Source organism: Artemia sp. Qi Xiang Cuo, chromosome 16, assembly GCF_049724085.1.
Source record: "Artemia sp. Qi Xiang Cuo chromosome 16, ASM4972408v1, whole genome shotgun sequence".
In the NCBI taxonomy this organism is placed as follows: domain Eukaryota; kingdom Metazoa; phylum Arthropoda; class Branchiopoda; order Anostraca; family Artemiidae; genus Artemia; species Artemia sp. Qi Xiang Cuo.
The window spans coordinates 36,260,815-36,279,287 of NC_142809.1; the positions used below are offsets into that span (position 1 = coordinate 36,260,815).

Genomic DNA, 18,473 nt, shown 5'->3' on the forward strand with positions numbered 1-18,473 from the left:
TGGACATATATTTCGTCCGGAATTCGGCTGAAACTGGATAATTTGTTATATGTATATTTTTTATTTGAAGTTGACTAGATGTTGGAAATAGGGGTAATGAGATACGCTAAATTCGTTTCTGAGTAGCTCTGGAATTGGCCAGCTACCGCGGTAACTGATATTCAGATATCACGGTCTGACCGTGGTATGTGAAAAGTCATCTCATTTTCACCAAATTTTGTCAAATTGGTGAGAAAGAAGTTCAGCACCTACTTATGTAATTCGATATAAGTTTTTCTTTTGGTATAACTTTTGAAAAGTACAATTTTGGCAATGTAATAGTCATTTTTGCAGTAAACTGTATATCAAATATCAAGGTAACTGCAAAACGACTAACTGCGGATCCGCAGTTACCGTAGTAACAGGGGTATCAGCAAAACGTAACATATGTGTGTTTACGTCATATCTACTGTGATTCGACGTCCTATCTGCTTTGACGAAACTGATCAAAACTTCCTGCCTTACTTCTGCTAAATTTCCGACTTCAGTCGGATTCCCAGTGAAGGATTTATCCGGAAAGAACAAAGAGTTCTCAGCAGGCTGGTGCTTGAAGAAATTAAATTAATACAGGTTCGTTTCTTTCATCAGCAAGTCAATCCATGAAAGAAAGGACATAATAGCTAAATATTTCTCTTGTTTATAGACCAAACGTGTTACAACATAATGGCAGAAGTGATAGATATCGATCAGGAATATAAGGACGGTGATAAAGACTCGGACGATAGTGAACGCTCCAACAAAAAACCGAGGATCACCAAGAAAAGGGCAGACCAAAGATACAAGACTGAGTGGGAAAGAGAACCTGACTTTAATGAAAGGTTACGAAAAGGAAAGGTGCTGACCGGTCAAAACAATGGATATTTAGCTCACTGTCTTTACTGCAAAAAGGATTTCGTCTGTAAAAAGGGGAAACATGACGCAAAAAGGCACAAACTGACCAAAGCTCACAAAGATTATAAAAAAGTGTGGATAACTTCGTTTTCTAAGGCCATGCCATTGAGTCTTCATTTTTCTGGTGATTCAAAAATCGAAAGAGTGGCCACTGTTGAAGCGAAGCCAGTGGCATTTCTCGTTGAGCACGATCTACCCTATTCGCTTTCTGTAGACTTGCTGAAACTTGTAAAAAGTATGCCAGATCTTCTAAGCCAGGCCACTCTTGGTACAACTAAAGCAAATAATATTGCCCGACAATCGTTGGTCCCTCATTTTCATGAAAAGATTCTTGAAAACCTGAAAACGAATCTTTTCTCCGTAGTAATTGACGAGACCACAGATTCCTCTGTAGCCAAACAACTTGCTGTTTGTGTCAGCTTTTGTGATGAAGCAATGTATGTGCAGGTATATTTGCTCGCTCTTGTCGAATGCAGCGACGGATCAGCGTCTGGTCTATTCAACCAACTAGTGAAGGTGATGGATGATGTCAAGAAGGCGGGTGTTCCTCTACAAAACTGGGTCGGATTCTCTTCTGACACAACGAATGCTATGATGGGGATAAACCACTCAGTCAATACACTTGTTGAAGGGAAATATCCCTGGGTTACAGTTGTGAAATGTAGCTGCCATTTGTGTGCCCAAGTTGCAAGTCATGCTTGCCAAAACAGTCCATTGAGTGTAAAGATTATATTGGTTACGCATCTTTCAAACAAGAAGCAGTATAGAATTTTTTGATCCGCTTGGCTTGCCGTATACATTCTACTCACCTCATATTAAAAATTTTTTTGAGTAGAGCGGAAAATCTATTATTCAAAATCTGAAGCGGTTAAAAGATTTATTGAGTCGTGGACATCCTTACATGGAGTTTATCAAGATTTATGGTGACAATCCTCGATTGAACGACTTTATAGTTGAGAATACTCTTTTTTACCTCTATAGTATAAATTTCGGTGCCTAAGAGTGAAATACTTTAAAAATGTACGTAAATTTTTTTATTACTAAAATTTTGTACAAAATACTGTGTCCTTTAGGTTTCTGCTTCTACATGTAGGTAATCAGCCAAAACGATAAGTGGTGGTAGCTCGTCGAGATTCAACTTGTACTCGTCTTGACGTGAATAATCAGGGTAACATTTTCTACAATATAGGGTAACTTCATTTTTATTAAATATCTTTTTAAATTCAATAATACTACTCTAATTCATATGATAAAATTCACGTGTTTCAATTTGCTTATTTGAAGCAATGTCAAATACAAAATTCTTATATGAAGAATCACTGTCTGTAACAGCCAAATAAAAGTCTGTAGTTTTGTAATCAAAGTAGCCAGTATTTTCACAAAGATTTAGTAAGAACCAGACTCTGTTATTATTCCAGCAATTGAAGATTAGACCTGGTTCTTCTTCCCAAAATGATTTAAAGCCACGACGATACCAGTCTCTTAAAAATAAACTGAACTCACGTTTAGGGTTTTTTGCGATCATGCCGGGGTAAGTATTTTCCCATTGATCGCGTGTATCATAGTGACAATTGGAGCATAAGAATCCTCTATTATGAGAGTCACAAATCTCTTCAAGACAAGAATGACAGTCTTTAATTTGCACAGCATATCCTCTATGCAATTTACACGGATTGTATAATTTACACTTTTCATTATAGTCATCAGCAAAAGTACAATTCTCGCAAGGATGACCAGCTACCCAAAGTATACAAGCATAATGGGCATGTGTAAATCATTTTTGGATGTTGACTGGTCCACTTCCAAAAACAAACTGACTCTCAAACAATGTCTCCTAGGAGCGTTACAAAATGGCTGTCCTTGTAGTGGTTAAGAGCAAAACCACAATATCATTTGCCTTAGTTAAAATATCTTTTAGTTGAGTAAAAACCTTTGTGCCACGACGACAAAGTTTCATTCAATAGTCCAAAGAAGGGGAATCAGTTCCCATTATATCGTTAAGCATTTCTCCAGAAAATATCTTTCTTTGAAGAGATAATTCCAGAAAGTCATCATCCAAAACTAGCCACTTTTCCAATTTTACTAGATTAGGCATGATTTTCTGTTTCTCAAATCAACAGTCTCACTACCAAATACAGACATTTTTCTATAAATTGTTCTCTTCAATATATTTCGCCAGCGCATTTAATCCATCTTGTAGTCTCTGTATATGCGCTATATTCACCTTAGCCGCAAAGCACAATTGTTCTTCCGACTTGAATTTGCTTAATATTATAACATACCCATTTTACATCTTGTCCCATTCTAGGGTTAGTCGAGAACCCCTTGTAATTTCTACCGCCACCTTAGGCACTTTAGGTCCCGTTTCATCAACACTTTTAATATTCAATAGTGTATAAGCATCCATGTTGACTGTCCCATTTCCAGAAAGAAACTGATCCTCGATCAATAGTTTCAACCACCTGGGGAACGTGTCTAGACGTGATTTTGCCTAGTAACAGGGAAAAGGGTGTGCCACCTAACCTTTGAACTCTTGCCAAGGCGGGAATGTCGCCTAGAAGCAAGGAAAAGGGGTGTCCTTGAAATCTTGGCTAGACATGCCGAATCTTGCCTGCACCTGCATAATCTTGCCTGGACATGCCTAATCATGCCTGGGTGAGAATCTCGCCTAGAAATAGGTCCAAGGGGCTAGGAACTTTTGTATTATTTTGGACCACATTCCAAGTAGTTGAAACACCTGGGAATTTTACCTAAAATTGTGACACCTGGTCGTGCCAAATCTTGTCTGGGCGGGAATTTCGCCTAGAAACATGGCTCTCATGGGAATTTTGCCAGGGCTCTCATAAGAATCTTGCCATGGTTGTTGTGACGTCAGAGGGCTCCCATAGGAAAAGGGACAGGGCCCTCTATGAATAGATTGACCCCCAGTACTGATGTGTTTGAAAGTTCAGGGAATATAGTGAAACTATGACAAAAAGGTGACAGTAGGTTAGAGATTATTATATATCTTGAAAAAACGCTGAATGGGGACCGAAATGAAGCCATTTTTCTGCCATCTGATTCTTCTGTTATATCAAATAATTACCTTTTCATGTTTCAAATCAGCCATTGATATAATCTGCAGTTGGCTACACTAGAGCTATGGCCATTCATCGATATTAAAAATATTTTGTCCAAAGTAAATAAAAAAATTTACAGAAGAATCAATTGGACTAATACCTTGCGCCAGCTCAGTGGTTATAGCCGTTGTTGCTTAACTGAAAGGTGAAGGGTTCAATCCTGGTTTTCGCAAGAAAGTGTTATTGTGTCCATCCTTTATTTAATTTTTTGTCTAATGCTCAAAAATTTTTTCTTTAAATACAGATACCACTGTCTTAATTTTGCTGACTGAGGTTTACTGTGGGGTATATGGAAATTTAATTACTTTTCATTTAAGAAACTTTGTGCCCACCAAACTGGCTGTAAAATCAAAACTGAACAAGTCTTGAACTTGTCTAGAGACTGAACAAGGACTTAACTTGTCTAGGGAATCTAGGGACCGAACAAGTCCCTATAAGACTGGTTATGAAGAATTTTTTGAAAGATTTAAAAAACTAGGAAGGCAATTGAGGAAGGATTGACCCCTCCTGATTTGTGGCCTCCTCCTTGATTTAAGTTTTTTTTAATTTTCACTGAAGAATATTTGTGTTAAAAAAATTGCAATGTTTACATCTTAGATTTTTTTAAAGAAACTCTGTACTTCTGTCAAGAAAAACCTTCAACACCATTTTTAGCTGCTGTCCCCGCAGAAATCTGATCAAAATTTTGAGATTTTAATTTTGCCATTGTTCAAAATAGTCGGAATGTAAAATAAAACTATGCCGCTGGGGGTGCTATGACACTCGCATCCCCTGGATTAAGGGTTGTAAGCTATGCAAGCTTCCCATTGTTTACACATACAGTTCGTTAGTAGTAAAGAGGGGACCTGTTTGATCTTGGTCACTGTTAGAGAATAAACTTTCAGTATATGATACCATAATACATGTAAATGAGTCGCTAGTCACTCCTCACAAAGTTTTTCTAGTTGGAATTTTCTAAGGATTTAGGAAGTGAAACATTCAACTTAGGGCCTGGATATGGATGGATCCAATTGGTATATCTATCAAATAGCCTCGATAAAAAATCCTTGACAACTGAAAATGTCTGCATGAAAACCATTGTCAAACAGTTCGTGGTAACGAACTGTAAGTAAGGAGCGACCCGGCTCAATAGTAACTGAAACTCTAAAAAAACGGAATTTTGATACCAATAGATACATCAAAAGAATCAAATTTTAATGCTGATTTCAAATATATAAGTTTCATCAAGTTTAATCTTACCCATCAAAAGTTACGCGCCTGAGAAGATGTGGCTGATTTTCGAAAAAAGGGGGAAAGACCCCCTAAAAGTTATAGAACCTTAATGAAAATCACACCATCATATTCCGTGTATTAGAGAACCCTCCTGAAGAGGTTTCAAGCTCCTATCTACAAAAATGTGGAATTTTCCATTTTTTTGCCAGAAGAAAGATCACGGATGCGTGTTTATTTATTTATTTTTTTTTTCTTTTTCCCAGGGGTAATCATATTGACCCAGTGGTCCTAGAATATCGTAAGAGGGCTCATTGGAATGGAAATTAAAATTTCTAGTGGAGGGCAACCAAAAAAAGTGGAGGGCAACCTGGACCCTCCCAGGCTCACTTTTTTCTCAAAGTCACCCAATTAAAATTTTGAGATAGCCATTTTGTTCAGCATAGTCGAAAATCTAATAAATAAAAGAAAAAGACCAGAAAAGGCTCGTAGGAGGGCTCATTGGAACGGAAATTAAAAGTTCTAGTGCCCTTTTTAAGTGACCAAAAAAAGTGGAGGGTAACTAGGACCCTCCCACGCTCATTTTTTTTCTCAAAGTCACCCAATTAAAATTTTGAGATAGCCATTTTGTTCAGCATAGTCGAAAATCTAATAAATATGTCTTTCAGGATGACTTAATTCCCGACAGTTCCCAGGGGAAGGGCTGCAAGTTATGAACTTTGCCCATTGAGGAGCAAGGTATTGAGGAGGGGGGCAACACTTTCATATACGGAATAATTTCTATTCGTTTTGATGTTGCTCCTTACTTTCAGTTGAATAAAATTTGTTTTGTTTATTTAATCTGATCAAAGGACCATAAAAATTGAAAATTACAGCCCGAAGGCCTTAGACCAAGATTAGTATAATGTACAGAAATATTCCAGGGTAGACCCTCCCAACAACAAAATTGGGCCTAAAAAGGGGCCAAACGGACTTTTTTCTGATTGGCTAGAAACTTAGATCCTTGAGCTGTCTGACTCAGAAGTCCTCAAAGCAAAAAGAAAACTATTATTTTGCTCCCCCCCCCCCCCACAAAAAAGAGCCCAGAAAAAGACCAGAAAAGGCTCGTAGGAGGGCTCATTGGAACGGAAATTAAAAGTTCTAGTGCTCTTTTTAAGTGACCAAAAAAAGTGGAGGGCAACTACGCTAAAGTTTGACTCTGTCTCACAACTTTATTTTTTTAAACAATAAAAAACTTTAGTGTAAAGAGCGAGGCGTTGAGGAGGGGACAGCCCCTTTCATATACGGAATAATTTCTGTTCGAATTAAGTTTTAATGTCGCTCCTTACTTTCAGTTTAAAAAACTTGTTTTTTTTTTTTATTTAATACAACCAAAGACTGGCTAATATTTACAGAAAGCAATTGACTAAGTTAATTCTAAATCAATTAAAAAAGCCTTTTCCACGAAACAAGTTTTTCAAAGATAAGTAAAGAGCTCCCATTAAACCAAAAATGAACCGAAATAAAGTCAAAAAATCTTCCAAGCATGGAAATGTCACAAATCACCATAAATAAATAAATAAAACCCAAAATGAACATAAATTTCAATGAATAACCGAGTCAAACTCAAAACGAGAAAAACTAACATAAGTAGGGAGGACAACCTCCATGCCTTCTCAAGACCACAACATAATTTACACTTTACTGAAAAAAAAAAACAAATGGCCAGGGATTGTCTGTTTAATATAGATATACTGCTAAGTATTTATTGAAGCTTAATTGATTTTTTATATAATAAAGTAAAAAAAGTCAAAACAAATACATTGTATTTAGTCTTCAGTAAAGTGCAAATTATGTTCTGATCTTGAGAAGGCACTCAATTTCGCATGTGGAGATGTTCCGGGGGAAATTTTCAGCGCGTTTTCATTTCTTGGAAAAAAAAAATCCATGGAAGGCGGGATTTCCGGAGTGATCGAAAAAACGATTAGAGCTTAAAGACTTCTTTTAAAAAGAAAGTATGCCAAGGATAATTTTTTAGGCTGAATCTTCTGTAAGAAATTTTACTGAGGGGATGGAGTTTTTCATAGAGTGTGAGCCAGATCACCAGCATTATTTAAAAAACGATCAGAAATTAAATTTAAAGAAAACGAGATTTTTTAACTGAAAGTATGGACTGACATTAAAACTCAAAACGAACAGAAATTATTCCGTATATAAAGGGTTGCTCCCTTTTCAATACCTAGCTCTTTACGCTAAAGTTTGACTGTTTGTCCGAATTTTTTAAGAACGACTCTTGAAACACAAGGGCCGTTTAATTAGAATAAGAAGTTTTTTTTTAAAAAGTGCTAAAAACGTTCGCATGAGGAGCAAGGTACTGAGGAGGGGGGCAACACCTTCATATACGGAATAATTTCTATTCGTTTTGATGTTGCTCCTTACTTTCAGTTGAATAAAATTTGATTTTTTTATTTAATCTGATCAAAGGACCATAAAAATTGAAAATTACAGCCCAAAGGCCTTAGACCAAGATTAGTATAATGTACAGAAATATTCCAGGGTAGACCCTCCCAACAACAAAATTGGGCCTAAAAAGGGGCCAAACGGACTTTTTTCTGATTGGCTAGAAACTTAGATCCTTGAGCTGTCTGACTCAGAAGACCTCAAAGCAAAAAGAAAACTATTATTTTGCTCCCCCCCCCCCCCAAAAAAAAAGAGCCCAGAAAGTCTAGAAAAGGCTCAAGCGGTAACCATGCTCTACACATATACCAACAATATATTCATTTTCATATGGATCCCAATATTCCCATGTCCGCCGCTTAAAGCACGGATGCTTCTCTCTTCAGGATAGGCGGGGAGGGGGTGTTCTCATCTCCTGTAACTTTCCAATTAGTATCTATTCATTGCCTCAGCTCAGTCCAGCGTTCTGAGCAAATTTCATTTTCACAATTTTTTTCTATAGTGACCCCCTCATATAAGGTCTGTGGAATATCATCAGGGGTTCCGGTTGCAAATTTGTAACTCATTATTAGTTAAAAATTTGTCAATAATTATTTGTCAATTTTTCATTGACAGTCTGGCGTAATACCATTTTATTAACTGTCTGGGCATTTTTGTTAGCAAATTTGTCTGAGCTTGTGACAAGCTTAGACAGTCAAACCCAAGACGCAAATAGTCAACTAAATATTGGTCAACCAATATTTAATTAATTTCTTGTTAGCACAACTGTCTTAGCTTGTAACTGGGATCACTCGCCTAACACTCTAAGCAGACAGGCCCTTTTAGGCTTTGGAGGCTGACTGGCCTTGCAATTCCAGGAAACTTGTTCACCAACTAACATTGAATTAAGTTTAAGTTTAGTGCAAATGTCTGAGCTTATGAATTGTATCACTCGCCTTGCCTGAAACTCTACGCGGATGGGCCCAATGTGGCTTTGGACGCCTGTCAGTCTACACGAATTAACGGTCCTGTGTCAATTCTAAGTTCTTGGTCAACCTACCTAAGACCATAGGCCGGTGTGCCTTGTTTGCCTCTCATTACAGGCAATCTAACGGTCCTATGTCAATTTAAAATTTTCGGTCAACCTGCCTGAGACTCTAGGCGGTCGTGCCTTTCCAAAAGCTAACAAACAAGTATTTCCCCAATAAGAGAGTCATACTTACCTCCCGCCGTTTACCCATGCCATTTAACCACACTTGGAAAACTATAGGTTTCACCATTCGCCTGCGAGACTAAGGGACTTGTTGGCAATGTGTCCATCCTATGTCACTGTATTCCCCCTTCAGACTACAAACAAGCGGCCAAGCTTATTAGGCTTAGGTTTCACTTGTTCGCCTGTGAGTCCAAGCAAATTCAATCTCAGATTTTGCATACAGATCCAGTGGACATTGTTCGTCACGTGTCAACCCAAAATCCATCCAATCTTTCACCCCTTAGTTCTATGACTATCTACCTTAGTTCTACCCTGGGAATGACGTATGGACAGATGATAGATAGACTTAACTATCAACAAATGAAATGACATCATTATTATACAATCCTAAAAAGGGCTTATGCCGGATTTGTCATCTCACTGACTCAGACTATCTGTCTTTGCTTTTTCTACAATTAGCGTATGGCTTGACGTCCACAACTACTTGATTTTAATTTTAATAGTTGGAGCACAATCAATGAAAAACGCATCATTTTATTACAATGAAAGATAAAAAAATTGAGAAATAAATTTTAATCATCCAAATTCTTTTATGGTTCTACTTTGGGCTTTTTCTCGTCACTTCGATCAGTTTCTTCGGCTTTCTGAAATAAATACAAAGATTAATAATATTGCAAAAGTATTTAAAAAAGAGAAAACAAATCCAGACCTACAGCCTGGATTACTCAATTATCAAAGCTTGTTGCAGAGTGTTTATCAAAAGCTAATTATCAAAAGCTAGGTTCTGACGGAAGTCGAATTTAAAAAACTGACGAACTAAACAACTGATAAACCAAATAATAAGCTGTAATAAGCCATCCTCAGAACTAATTAACAAAACAATATACCCAGACAAATCCTGAAGATTTTACGTAGCGAGAAGATGGGCCATTATCCAGTGTGTGCACAGTGGGACAATGCCTTTAGATTTCTGCCCCCCCCCTCCCCTTCAGTGGCGGTTCTGGCTGCTCTTGCGTCCGGGGCAAAATCTTGATTAGCCCCCCCCCCCCCTGTCTCCCAAAAATTTTCAAGTCAAATTAAAAAAAATTCATTTATTAACAAAATTTTCCATTTGTTTAAATCTGTCTGTTCTTACTTTAGCCTCCGTAAAATTATTAATTTTCTCTTCCAAATGATTGCTTCTAATTATTCGCGTTCTATGCTCATTAACACTAAATCATATAGTCACTCGTGTGCCATAGTCATTATGAGGTAAGTTAATATTAATTTAATCTTATTAATAAAAAAAAAAAAAAAAAAAAACTAATTACTGGTAACCCACAATGCAAACCCAAAAAATTTTTTTTAGGAAAAAATTGCGCTTGCGAAGAACCCTTAAAATTCAAATTGCAAAATTTATTTTAACACATATATAGGCTTCTGTAAGGATATATGGCGGTGTTGAGTGATATTTTTTCATATCTTGGAGTTCGTGGAACAACTGAATGGGATCTAAATCATCGCAATACTTTACTTTTATTGTGACTTGCTTTTATTTTCAAGGAATTGTTATAAAAGTATGGGAAAAATGAAAATGTCAGGTTCAGTTTGCTTATACTTACTACCAGCTGCGCTACTTTATTTTAATAAAATTAAAAATACAAAATTATTTTAAAGAAATAAACATTCAAATGGGGATAAGTCCATTTATTAGACAGTGAAAATTTTGCCAGCTTCATTAGAAAGTCAACTTACATTTAAGCAGTATTAAAGAAGAAAACGTGCAACTCAAGACTTCAGATGAACCCATTTATTGAGCTCTCTCGGAAAAATCTAGTGAATGAACCGGAAGCTATTATTTTGTTCCGCATAAATATATAAGTTTTAATTTTAATGATTCAGTATTTCGGCTGGTGACGATCGCTGTACATGTGATCGAAATATCCAGACTTTTGTATCTGTTTTCATTGTCTAATAAATGGGCTTATCCCCATTTGAACCGTTATTTGTTCGTCATAGAAAGCCAGTGTCGTCTTGGAAAAATAGCAAACTTAAGGTATTACGTCGAAAATTATTATAACCATTAGATTATATATTTGAAATTTTACGCCCCAAAAATTTCTCCGCCAGGGGCAAACACCCTTTCTTTCCTTCCCTATAACCTACTCTGTCCCCATATATTTTTTGAAATCATAATGATTTTCCAATAATTTAACACGCTTAGAGTCAATTTGCTTATATTTTTTCCTTTCTTTAATTTCCCCTCCCCTTCACTCCAAAAATATGTGCTAGTGTCTGGGCAGTACAATGAAAATTTCCAAATGAACTACGATGTACGTTATTCTTCAGGGTGGATAAATAACTACTACTAAATATGTGTGGAAAAATTGGTGAATGAGCAGTAACAATCAAGTATTTCTTTGACCAAGTCAACTACCATGCAAAAAGATTTTTCTATCAACAATATGCCTATTCTAGTTCCTATTGGAAGATAGACCTTGTCATATCGTTGTTTTTGTTTTTAAAATTGCTATTTGAACCTAAAAATATATTAACGATTAAAGGCTGCGTTTCAAGCGCTTACTGTATACAATTATAATAGTACACTGAATTCAACTTCATTACTTCTCTTTAAGCGACTGCCAAACTGAATTTCTGCAAATGAGTCCTATTATTGCAAGAGCTTAAGTCTTTAAAACTCCATTATAAGCCTTAAGCACTTAAAATAGTAAACTTAGAAGAGTCTTTACTTGTAAAAACGAATTCTACTTGATAAGTTTGCTGCCACTATGGAAACACAACGGAAATTTTGTTTCTATATAACGGCTTAATGAAGCTTATTAAGCTATTAAACACAGCAAGGAAAAACTAGTTGTAGTAGGTTGAAAGATAGTACTATGAAATAAGTAATTATGCAGTTGAGTAATAACTAAAATTGTCATTCGCTGACGTCTAAAATTTCCGAGGAAAAATAAAAAAAGTATTTTAGTCTGTCTTAGTCTTGTTATTTTTCAGCGCTCATCTGATCTTGTTTTTCTTTATTTTTTTAGGGAATGAGGAAAATACATAAAGTGTCAAACTTGTGTAAAATATAATTACCTCCTACAATGATTTTCATTTTTAGGCCTACTTATAGTCAATTCTGAAATTAATATTTTTTTTTCTTTTGTGTTAATAATACATTTATTTCATCCATTAAACTTGTAGTCAAGTTAGACAATTTATTTTTAACAACGATTCTTCATTGTTATTTACTGATATGAGTTTCAAATTCAGAATTTATTGCTTCTGAAAGTCGTTTTTTGGAATGAAATGTGTCTTATCTAAAAAGGAAAAAAAAATCGTAAGAAGGTTGTACACTTGACGCCGAAATCCGATCCAGACGAGTTAAGGCAAGCTCTATATTTGTGCGAATCCTAAAAATAGACCTTCTGATACCGCAAGTTAGTCGCCACTTGGAAGTTTGAATTTTTACTGCCATGTCTCAGGCATCATGCACATTGAGACATCAATAAAAAAGTCCAACTTAACTATACTTACTGGAGCTTTTCTTTTCAATGAAGTAATAAGATTGACAGACTTTACGCTGCTCGATGTAGCAACAGACTCAGCCGATCCGGTCAAAGGAGTACCAAAACCTGAAGTCGTCTCACCGAATTCGGACATGTCACCACCAAAAACAGCTGAATAAACTTTCTTCTCAACTGCCTAGAGAATAAAATACTTTTAGTTGCATAATTTTTACTTTGTTTTATCTCTTTACTTTATCAGGACAATATCAGATTTATTCTAGGAAAGATTATCACTACCTATGTGGGAACCAAGCACCCATTCACAAACAAAACAAGACAGATGAGAATAATCACGGCTAAGGAGAATAATTGGAGTAAAAATAGATAATTCATTTAAAAAAAAGTAGTTCAAGTAAAAATAGGCTTTGCTGGTTGGAGGGAGGGGGAAAGTTCATAGAATAGATTAAAATCTCGTAAATAGGTACTACTACTACTACTACTAGCAACTCACTGCAGCACCAAACCAAGTGAGGCCAACACAGCTGCGCAAGCTCATCCTCCATCCCAATCTATTCAAAGCTTCCCTCTTGACCACCCTCCGCCCCCCCCCCAAAAAAAGTTCCAATTTCTGAATTTATTTTAAATCCTTTCTTACGATCTCTCCACACCCTAATCGGAGACAACCTGCTTTTTGTTTGGCATAAAACAGATGGCCAAAAAGGATAATTTTTGGCAATCTGTCGGCCTTCATCTTCAAAATGTGTCCTAGCCATCTCAACCGTTCTCTTATTCTAGCGCTAGAAAGAGAGATAAAGCCAACCGACAACTTTTACCAACACTGACACGGCTCTAATAAGCACAGAGTTGGTCATTCACCCACTTTAATATTATTCACTTTAAACAAAAGTGTCGTTTGGTTTGATTCCCCCTTGTCTGTTTTTTAACTCATTGAAAAATTTGTCAAACACAATATTTCTAAGCGATACGACCCATCTAATCAGTCTTTTGGATATACAAAATATCATACTATTTTCAGGTTCTATACGTATGTCCAGCATTCCTTTGCTGCTCCAGTGTCAGGAATCAAATGACCAAAAAGTCAGTCATTAAGGTTAGAAGGCTTAATTGTACGACGTTTTAAAAGTAAAATCCGGACCGAAAAAAATAGGGTAATCACACAAATATATTTATTATCCATAAAATTGTATCGAATTGGGTTCTCAGACGTTTAAAGCTTTTGGGTAAAACGTTTGTGGTGCGTTTTATCATTAATCCTTATTTTAGGGAATAACCAAATGGACTTCAAAATCTAAGACCTAATCAAGCGCTAAAAACTGAGAAAATTAAGAAAAAAAACGGAATTAAAGATCAAAAGAATCATATCATGCCATTAATACTTCAACAACGGATGCAATGTTGAACAGCACTTGAAGATGACCTGCTTTTTATTTGGCCATAGATGAATGGGCAAAAAGTGTAGTCTTGGGCAATCTATCATTCTTCATCCTTGAAACATGGCCTAGCCATCTTAACTTTTCTTTCATTATAGCCCAAGAAAGTGAATTTCCCCACAACTTACTGTTTGATATACCGTCAGTCAAACAATTACCTAAGACTATCTTTAGACGATCCCCTTGGAAAACATTTAATGAAACTTCCTCAGCCTTTCCAAGTCCCACGTATTCCATATCCACGTTGTTAAACGTCACACTTGCATGGCTTTATATTGATGTGTATTTTCAGGTGTTCAGTAAAATTACTATCAAAAGGCTACTTCTTGTCACATATCCCATGACATAAATAATGGTATGTATAAAATGGCTGGACAGGTGTATTATTATACAAGTCAGAGATTGCTATAGCTAGTAAGTACAGACGCATGTGACATACATTTTCTAACTAGGGTTTATTTTCCAGACCATCACCCCTTCTGAGCTTTTTTATACCACAATTTACTTAAGTTTGGGTGTTTGAATCAATATAACTGATTTAAAATCTGTATCAATATGTGCTATACAAATTTTATTATCAAAATCTGACAAAAAAACAAGAAAAAAAAACTTACATAAAAGAATAAAGCAAACGATAAATAACAGAAGAGCTGAAGAATAATCCAAAATAGAAATTATCTATACAATATAGAAATATCACACTCTTGCTACCAGAATATATACCAGATACCACAAGAAAATCTTTTAATACATGAGAAGGGTAGAACCGCCACCCAGCACCTGGCAAGATTGCTGGATTTTCCAGGTGATCGTTAAATAACAGTGATAATTCTGGAAAGAAACCCTGGTAAATCTTTGCATGTGCCATGAATGTAAAGCACATAAAGCTCACAAAAGCCATGCTGTCTGTCGTCTGTTATAAATCGAAATGTGTTTGATCAACGTAAAATGTTTTTGGCCCAATAGTATGCGTTTTGGTATTTGGGACGTTGTCTGTGTTAATGTATATTTCTAGTATACATATAATGAATCGGTGCGCTCAATCTTAACGTTTCCTAATAATAGCCAAATCGCACAGCCTCAATAAAGTGCATAACATTGATCATACAGTTGATTCAAATTTTCCCATAAACTTACATTTGTGGCGCTCAGAAAAAAAAACAAAAAAAACATCTAGGACAAGATTATGTAAAGTTTCAATTTCAAAATGGCTGTAATGAGCAACCATTGCCAAAATTGCCGCACACTCTAGAAAACTGACATATGTCAATAACTTCTGATTGTTACTTGAGTGATCGCAAAACATTAGCCTTTTAGATAGGATGAAATACTTACAGGTTTCACTAAATCAATGGTTTCCATTACTTCTTTTTTTGCTTCTACTGTGTCTTCCATTCTTTCCTTTATGTCTGATATTACTCTCGTTATATCTTCTATTTCTTCGATTGCTGCCTTTTTTGCTGCTTCTTCTAGAAAAACAAAGGGCTCACTGTAAAGCGGCCATCACTTAAAAAAAAAAGAAAAAAGATAGGATGCGATGCATCATAGTCATTTTAAGTCATATCCTGCCCTGGTTGTCAGTGAAAGAAGTTAAAAATTCCTAGAAAAGAAAAATTGTGTCTTCAATCTACTTTTTCATAAAAATTGTAAATTAATTTTTGTCTTTTCAAAGTTATTACGGAAAATTTATATTCGGCATTACATGGTAATGTCAGGCACAATGAAAAAAACAGACTACAGACATTTAAAAAGCAGTTACGTGACCTTGAAATGCAAAAATTTTGAATTTTCCTTTTTTAAGTAAGAAAAGACTCAATCTAACCGTTACACAATCATGTGAATGCAAAAGCATTTCTTCAAAGCAAAACGTACCCGCCTCTAAAACACATTCCATTCCGATTTCGAATATTCACTTACTATCCATAAAGGTTTTTACGGACCGAGACTGTTTTACCTATTTCTCTTTACTTACCACAAAATATAGTTTCATCAAAAGCTTCATCTAGCTTACATCTACTACATCCCATCTAACTAAATTTATTCTAATATCAAGTCTAAACAGGGGGGGGGGGAGAGAGTACGGATGAATCAACCCCGGAAACTTCAAAATAATGGCTTACAATTTTTTTTTATTATTAATTTTGACAGCTTTTATTTGACTCGCTTCAGAAAAATACTTTGATTTCTCATTGTAATTAAAAAAAAATGATTATATAGTTGTTATCTCTAATAAACTATATTTTATGTAAACTGCATATATGCATTCTATAAACTATGATTTTTTTTTTCTCACTACGTTTACTTACTTGTATTTGTGCTTGAGACAAGGTACAGGCTGTTCAGCCCAACTTGGCACCAAGAATACGCTGAAGCGCATTCTACGACTGCTTTCGATCTTCTGTTTGGGGCTGATCGTATCCAACAACGATTTGTCCCATTTTCCTACGCGCTTCCGGAATTTACCTAAAGGCTCAAGGTTTTCCTTCATTGCGGCATGCCATGTTGACCTCCTTCCTATTTCTTTCACTGTGTACGGGGCTTATATTCTAGGGACTTGCGAGTCAGGTACTCGCTTGGGCACTGCATAACATGCGCTGAGCCTTCTGCTCTTGACAATGGCGGATAGTGAATGCTTCTGATAGCATATTTGCATTAGGTGCTTGCTGCTTATTCTTTGGCTAAGTTTGAGGTTGAAAATGGCCCTAAGAATCTTCCAGTCAAAGATGCCGAGTCAACGTTCTCCTTCTGCCTTTAGTAGCCAAGTTTCACGACCATACAGCAAAATATAGCGAATACACGCCACGGAGACTTAGAATTTTGTCATATAGTTGATCTCTTTCCTGGACCATAATGGCTTTTGTGAGTTACCTTAGGTACTTCATGCCTAATTTACTAGCCTTCATTCCGTTCGAGGCTCCACCATTGATAGTAATCAGTGACCTGAGACACCTGGATTTTGCTACTTGTTCAGGCTGTTGTCCATTTACGGTGACTGACAAATTTCAATCCATAGACAGGTTCTTGGTTTTGGGGTCACTAATGGACAGGCCTGTCAGGCCAGCACTGCTTACCACTCTCTCCAACATATTCATAGCTTGGATGGTTGGTTAAGCGAGAAGTGTGCCATCGTCTAGGTATTCAAGATCCCTACTTTCTTACCGCTGATTAGCTCTATTCCGTCTCTTAATCATGTGGAGTTTTTAAAGGTCCAATCAATTGCGTATTTGAAGAGGATTGGAGAAGCTGAGCAGACTTACCGCACACCAATGGCGATTTGGAAGAGCTCCATGAGCTCTACATGCATGCAAATGTCGCTCCGCATGTTCTTATATTAGAATTTTATAGGGCTAACCAGTTTCGGTGGTACTTAGTCTCCTCGCACGGTTTCCTATTCTAGCGGATGAAGCACCGAGATGAACGCTGCTATAAATCCAAAAAGATGAAAATGGTTTCTCCATTATGGATAGAGCACTAGTGTGGGAAGATCCAAGGTGAGAAAATGTGATCTAGGCAACCCGTTCCTGGGCGGAAACCAGCTTGATTTTTTCTAGCTCTGCGATCTCTTTTGGCTCTAAATCTTAAATCTTTCCAGCCATGTCTATGACCGAGATGCCTCGGTAGTCCTTACAATTACAATCGCTCCTGTTGCCCTTCTTGGAAAATGAATGATGTAATATATCAGTCCAAACTTTGGAGAGGTAGTCGCTCCTCCAGATCTTCTTGAGGAGGTCCGTGAGTGTGCTGGCCAAGGACGGATTTGCTTTATGGAACTCCGGTGGTAATCCTTCTCCTGGCACTTTATAACTCTTAATAGCTGGCCTTTATAGGTCTATAACAATTTTATGGCTGTCATTACTTCTTTTAGCATAGGTGGAGAAATATCAACGGGGTACTTATTTTTCGGCTGGGATGGTTCAAGTCCACTTCTCGGCGGTATAGGTGGTAGGAAATGCTGGTTGAGTTTACTAAGAGGTTTCAGAGGTTCTGCCCAACGACAAATTCTTTCTAGTCAGTCAAGTTACAGTATCATCAGTCTTCTTTACGTTTTCAGCTATTAGATTTCCCGTTCTCTTGCGGTTTTAGAGACCCTGGTATGGCTTACGGGCGTCCTTCCTTCTGGCGGTTTCCAAGGCCAGTTGCAATACTCGTCTAGTCTCTGTGCTAATCCCTCTTAGCTAGTCTGTGAGCTTTCTTCCCTAAGAGTTTGAACTATTCCCAATCTAGTGAGGCTTTCGATTGGTCTGTGAGTGCCAGAGCTGTCTCTATCTAGCACCACTTATTGTGGTTATTGGCTCGTTTTCAGTCTCTCAGAATCTCAATGACTGCTATCACAGGATAAAAGATGGTTTTACTGAAAGTTTGTATCACTCATCAAGCTCATTGTATAGTCGTAATTTCTATTTTTTGCTTGTTTCGTTGTATCTGTTTTTGTATCTTTCTTTTTTATGGCTATTATTGCATTTTTACTTGTTTTACTTTTTATTGCTTTATTTGTCGTTTTACCATTTTTTTTGGTGGTTCCAATTTAAAGAATAATTATTTCTTTTTACTAGCCTATCCGAATTTATCGTAAAAAGATTTCAATTTTTTTTTTTCGCCTGACTTTTTCAAGACGCAAAGTACACGTAAGGACAATAATTAAATA

General features: G+C 36.5%; 1 protein-coding gene across 1 annotated transcript in view; it reads right to left on the reverse strand.

Annotated features, from left to right (window-relative positions):
* Nucleotides 1-9,404: 9,404 nt before the first annotated feature.
* Nasp (Nuclear autoantigenic sperm protein) overlaps nt 9,405-18,473 on the reverse strand; it is a 94,644-nt gene continuing 85,575 nt past the window's right edge. Inside the window, exons 6-8 of the mRNA XM_089102188.1 lie at nt 15,164-15,297; nt 12,406-12,573; nt 9,405-9,530 (exon numbers count right to left, since the gene is read on the reverse strand). Of these exons, the coding sequence (XP_088958314.1) occupies nt 9,477-9,530; nt 12,406-12,573; nt 15,164-15,297 (356 nt within the window). The 3' untranslated portion in view covers nt 9,405-9,476. The remainder of the gene's footprint in view (nt 9,531-12,405; nt 12,574-15,163; nt 15,298-18,473) is intronic.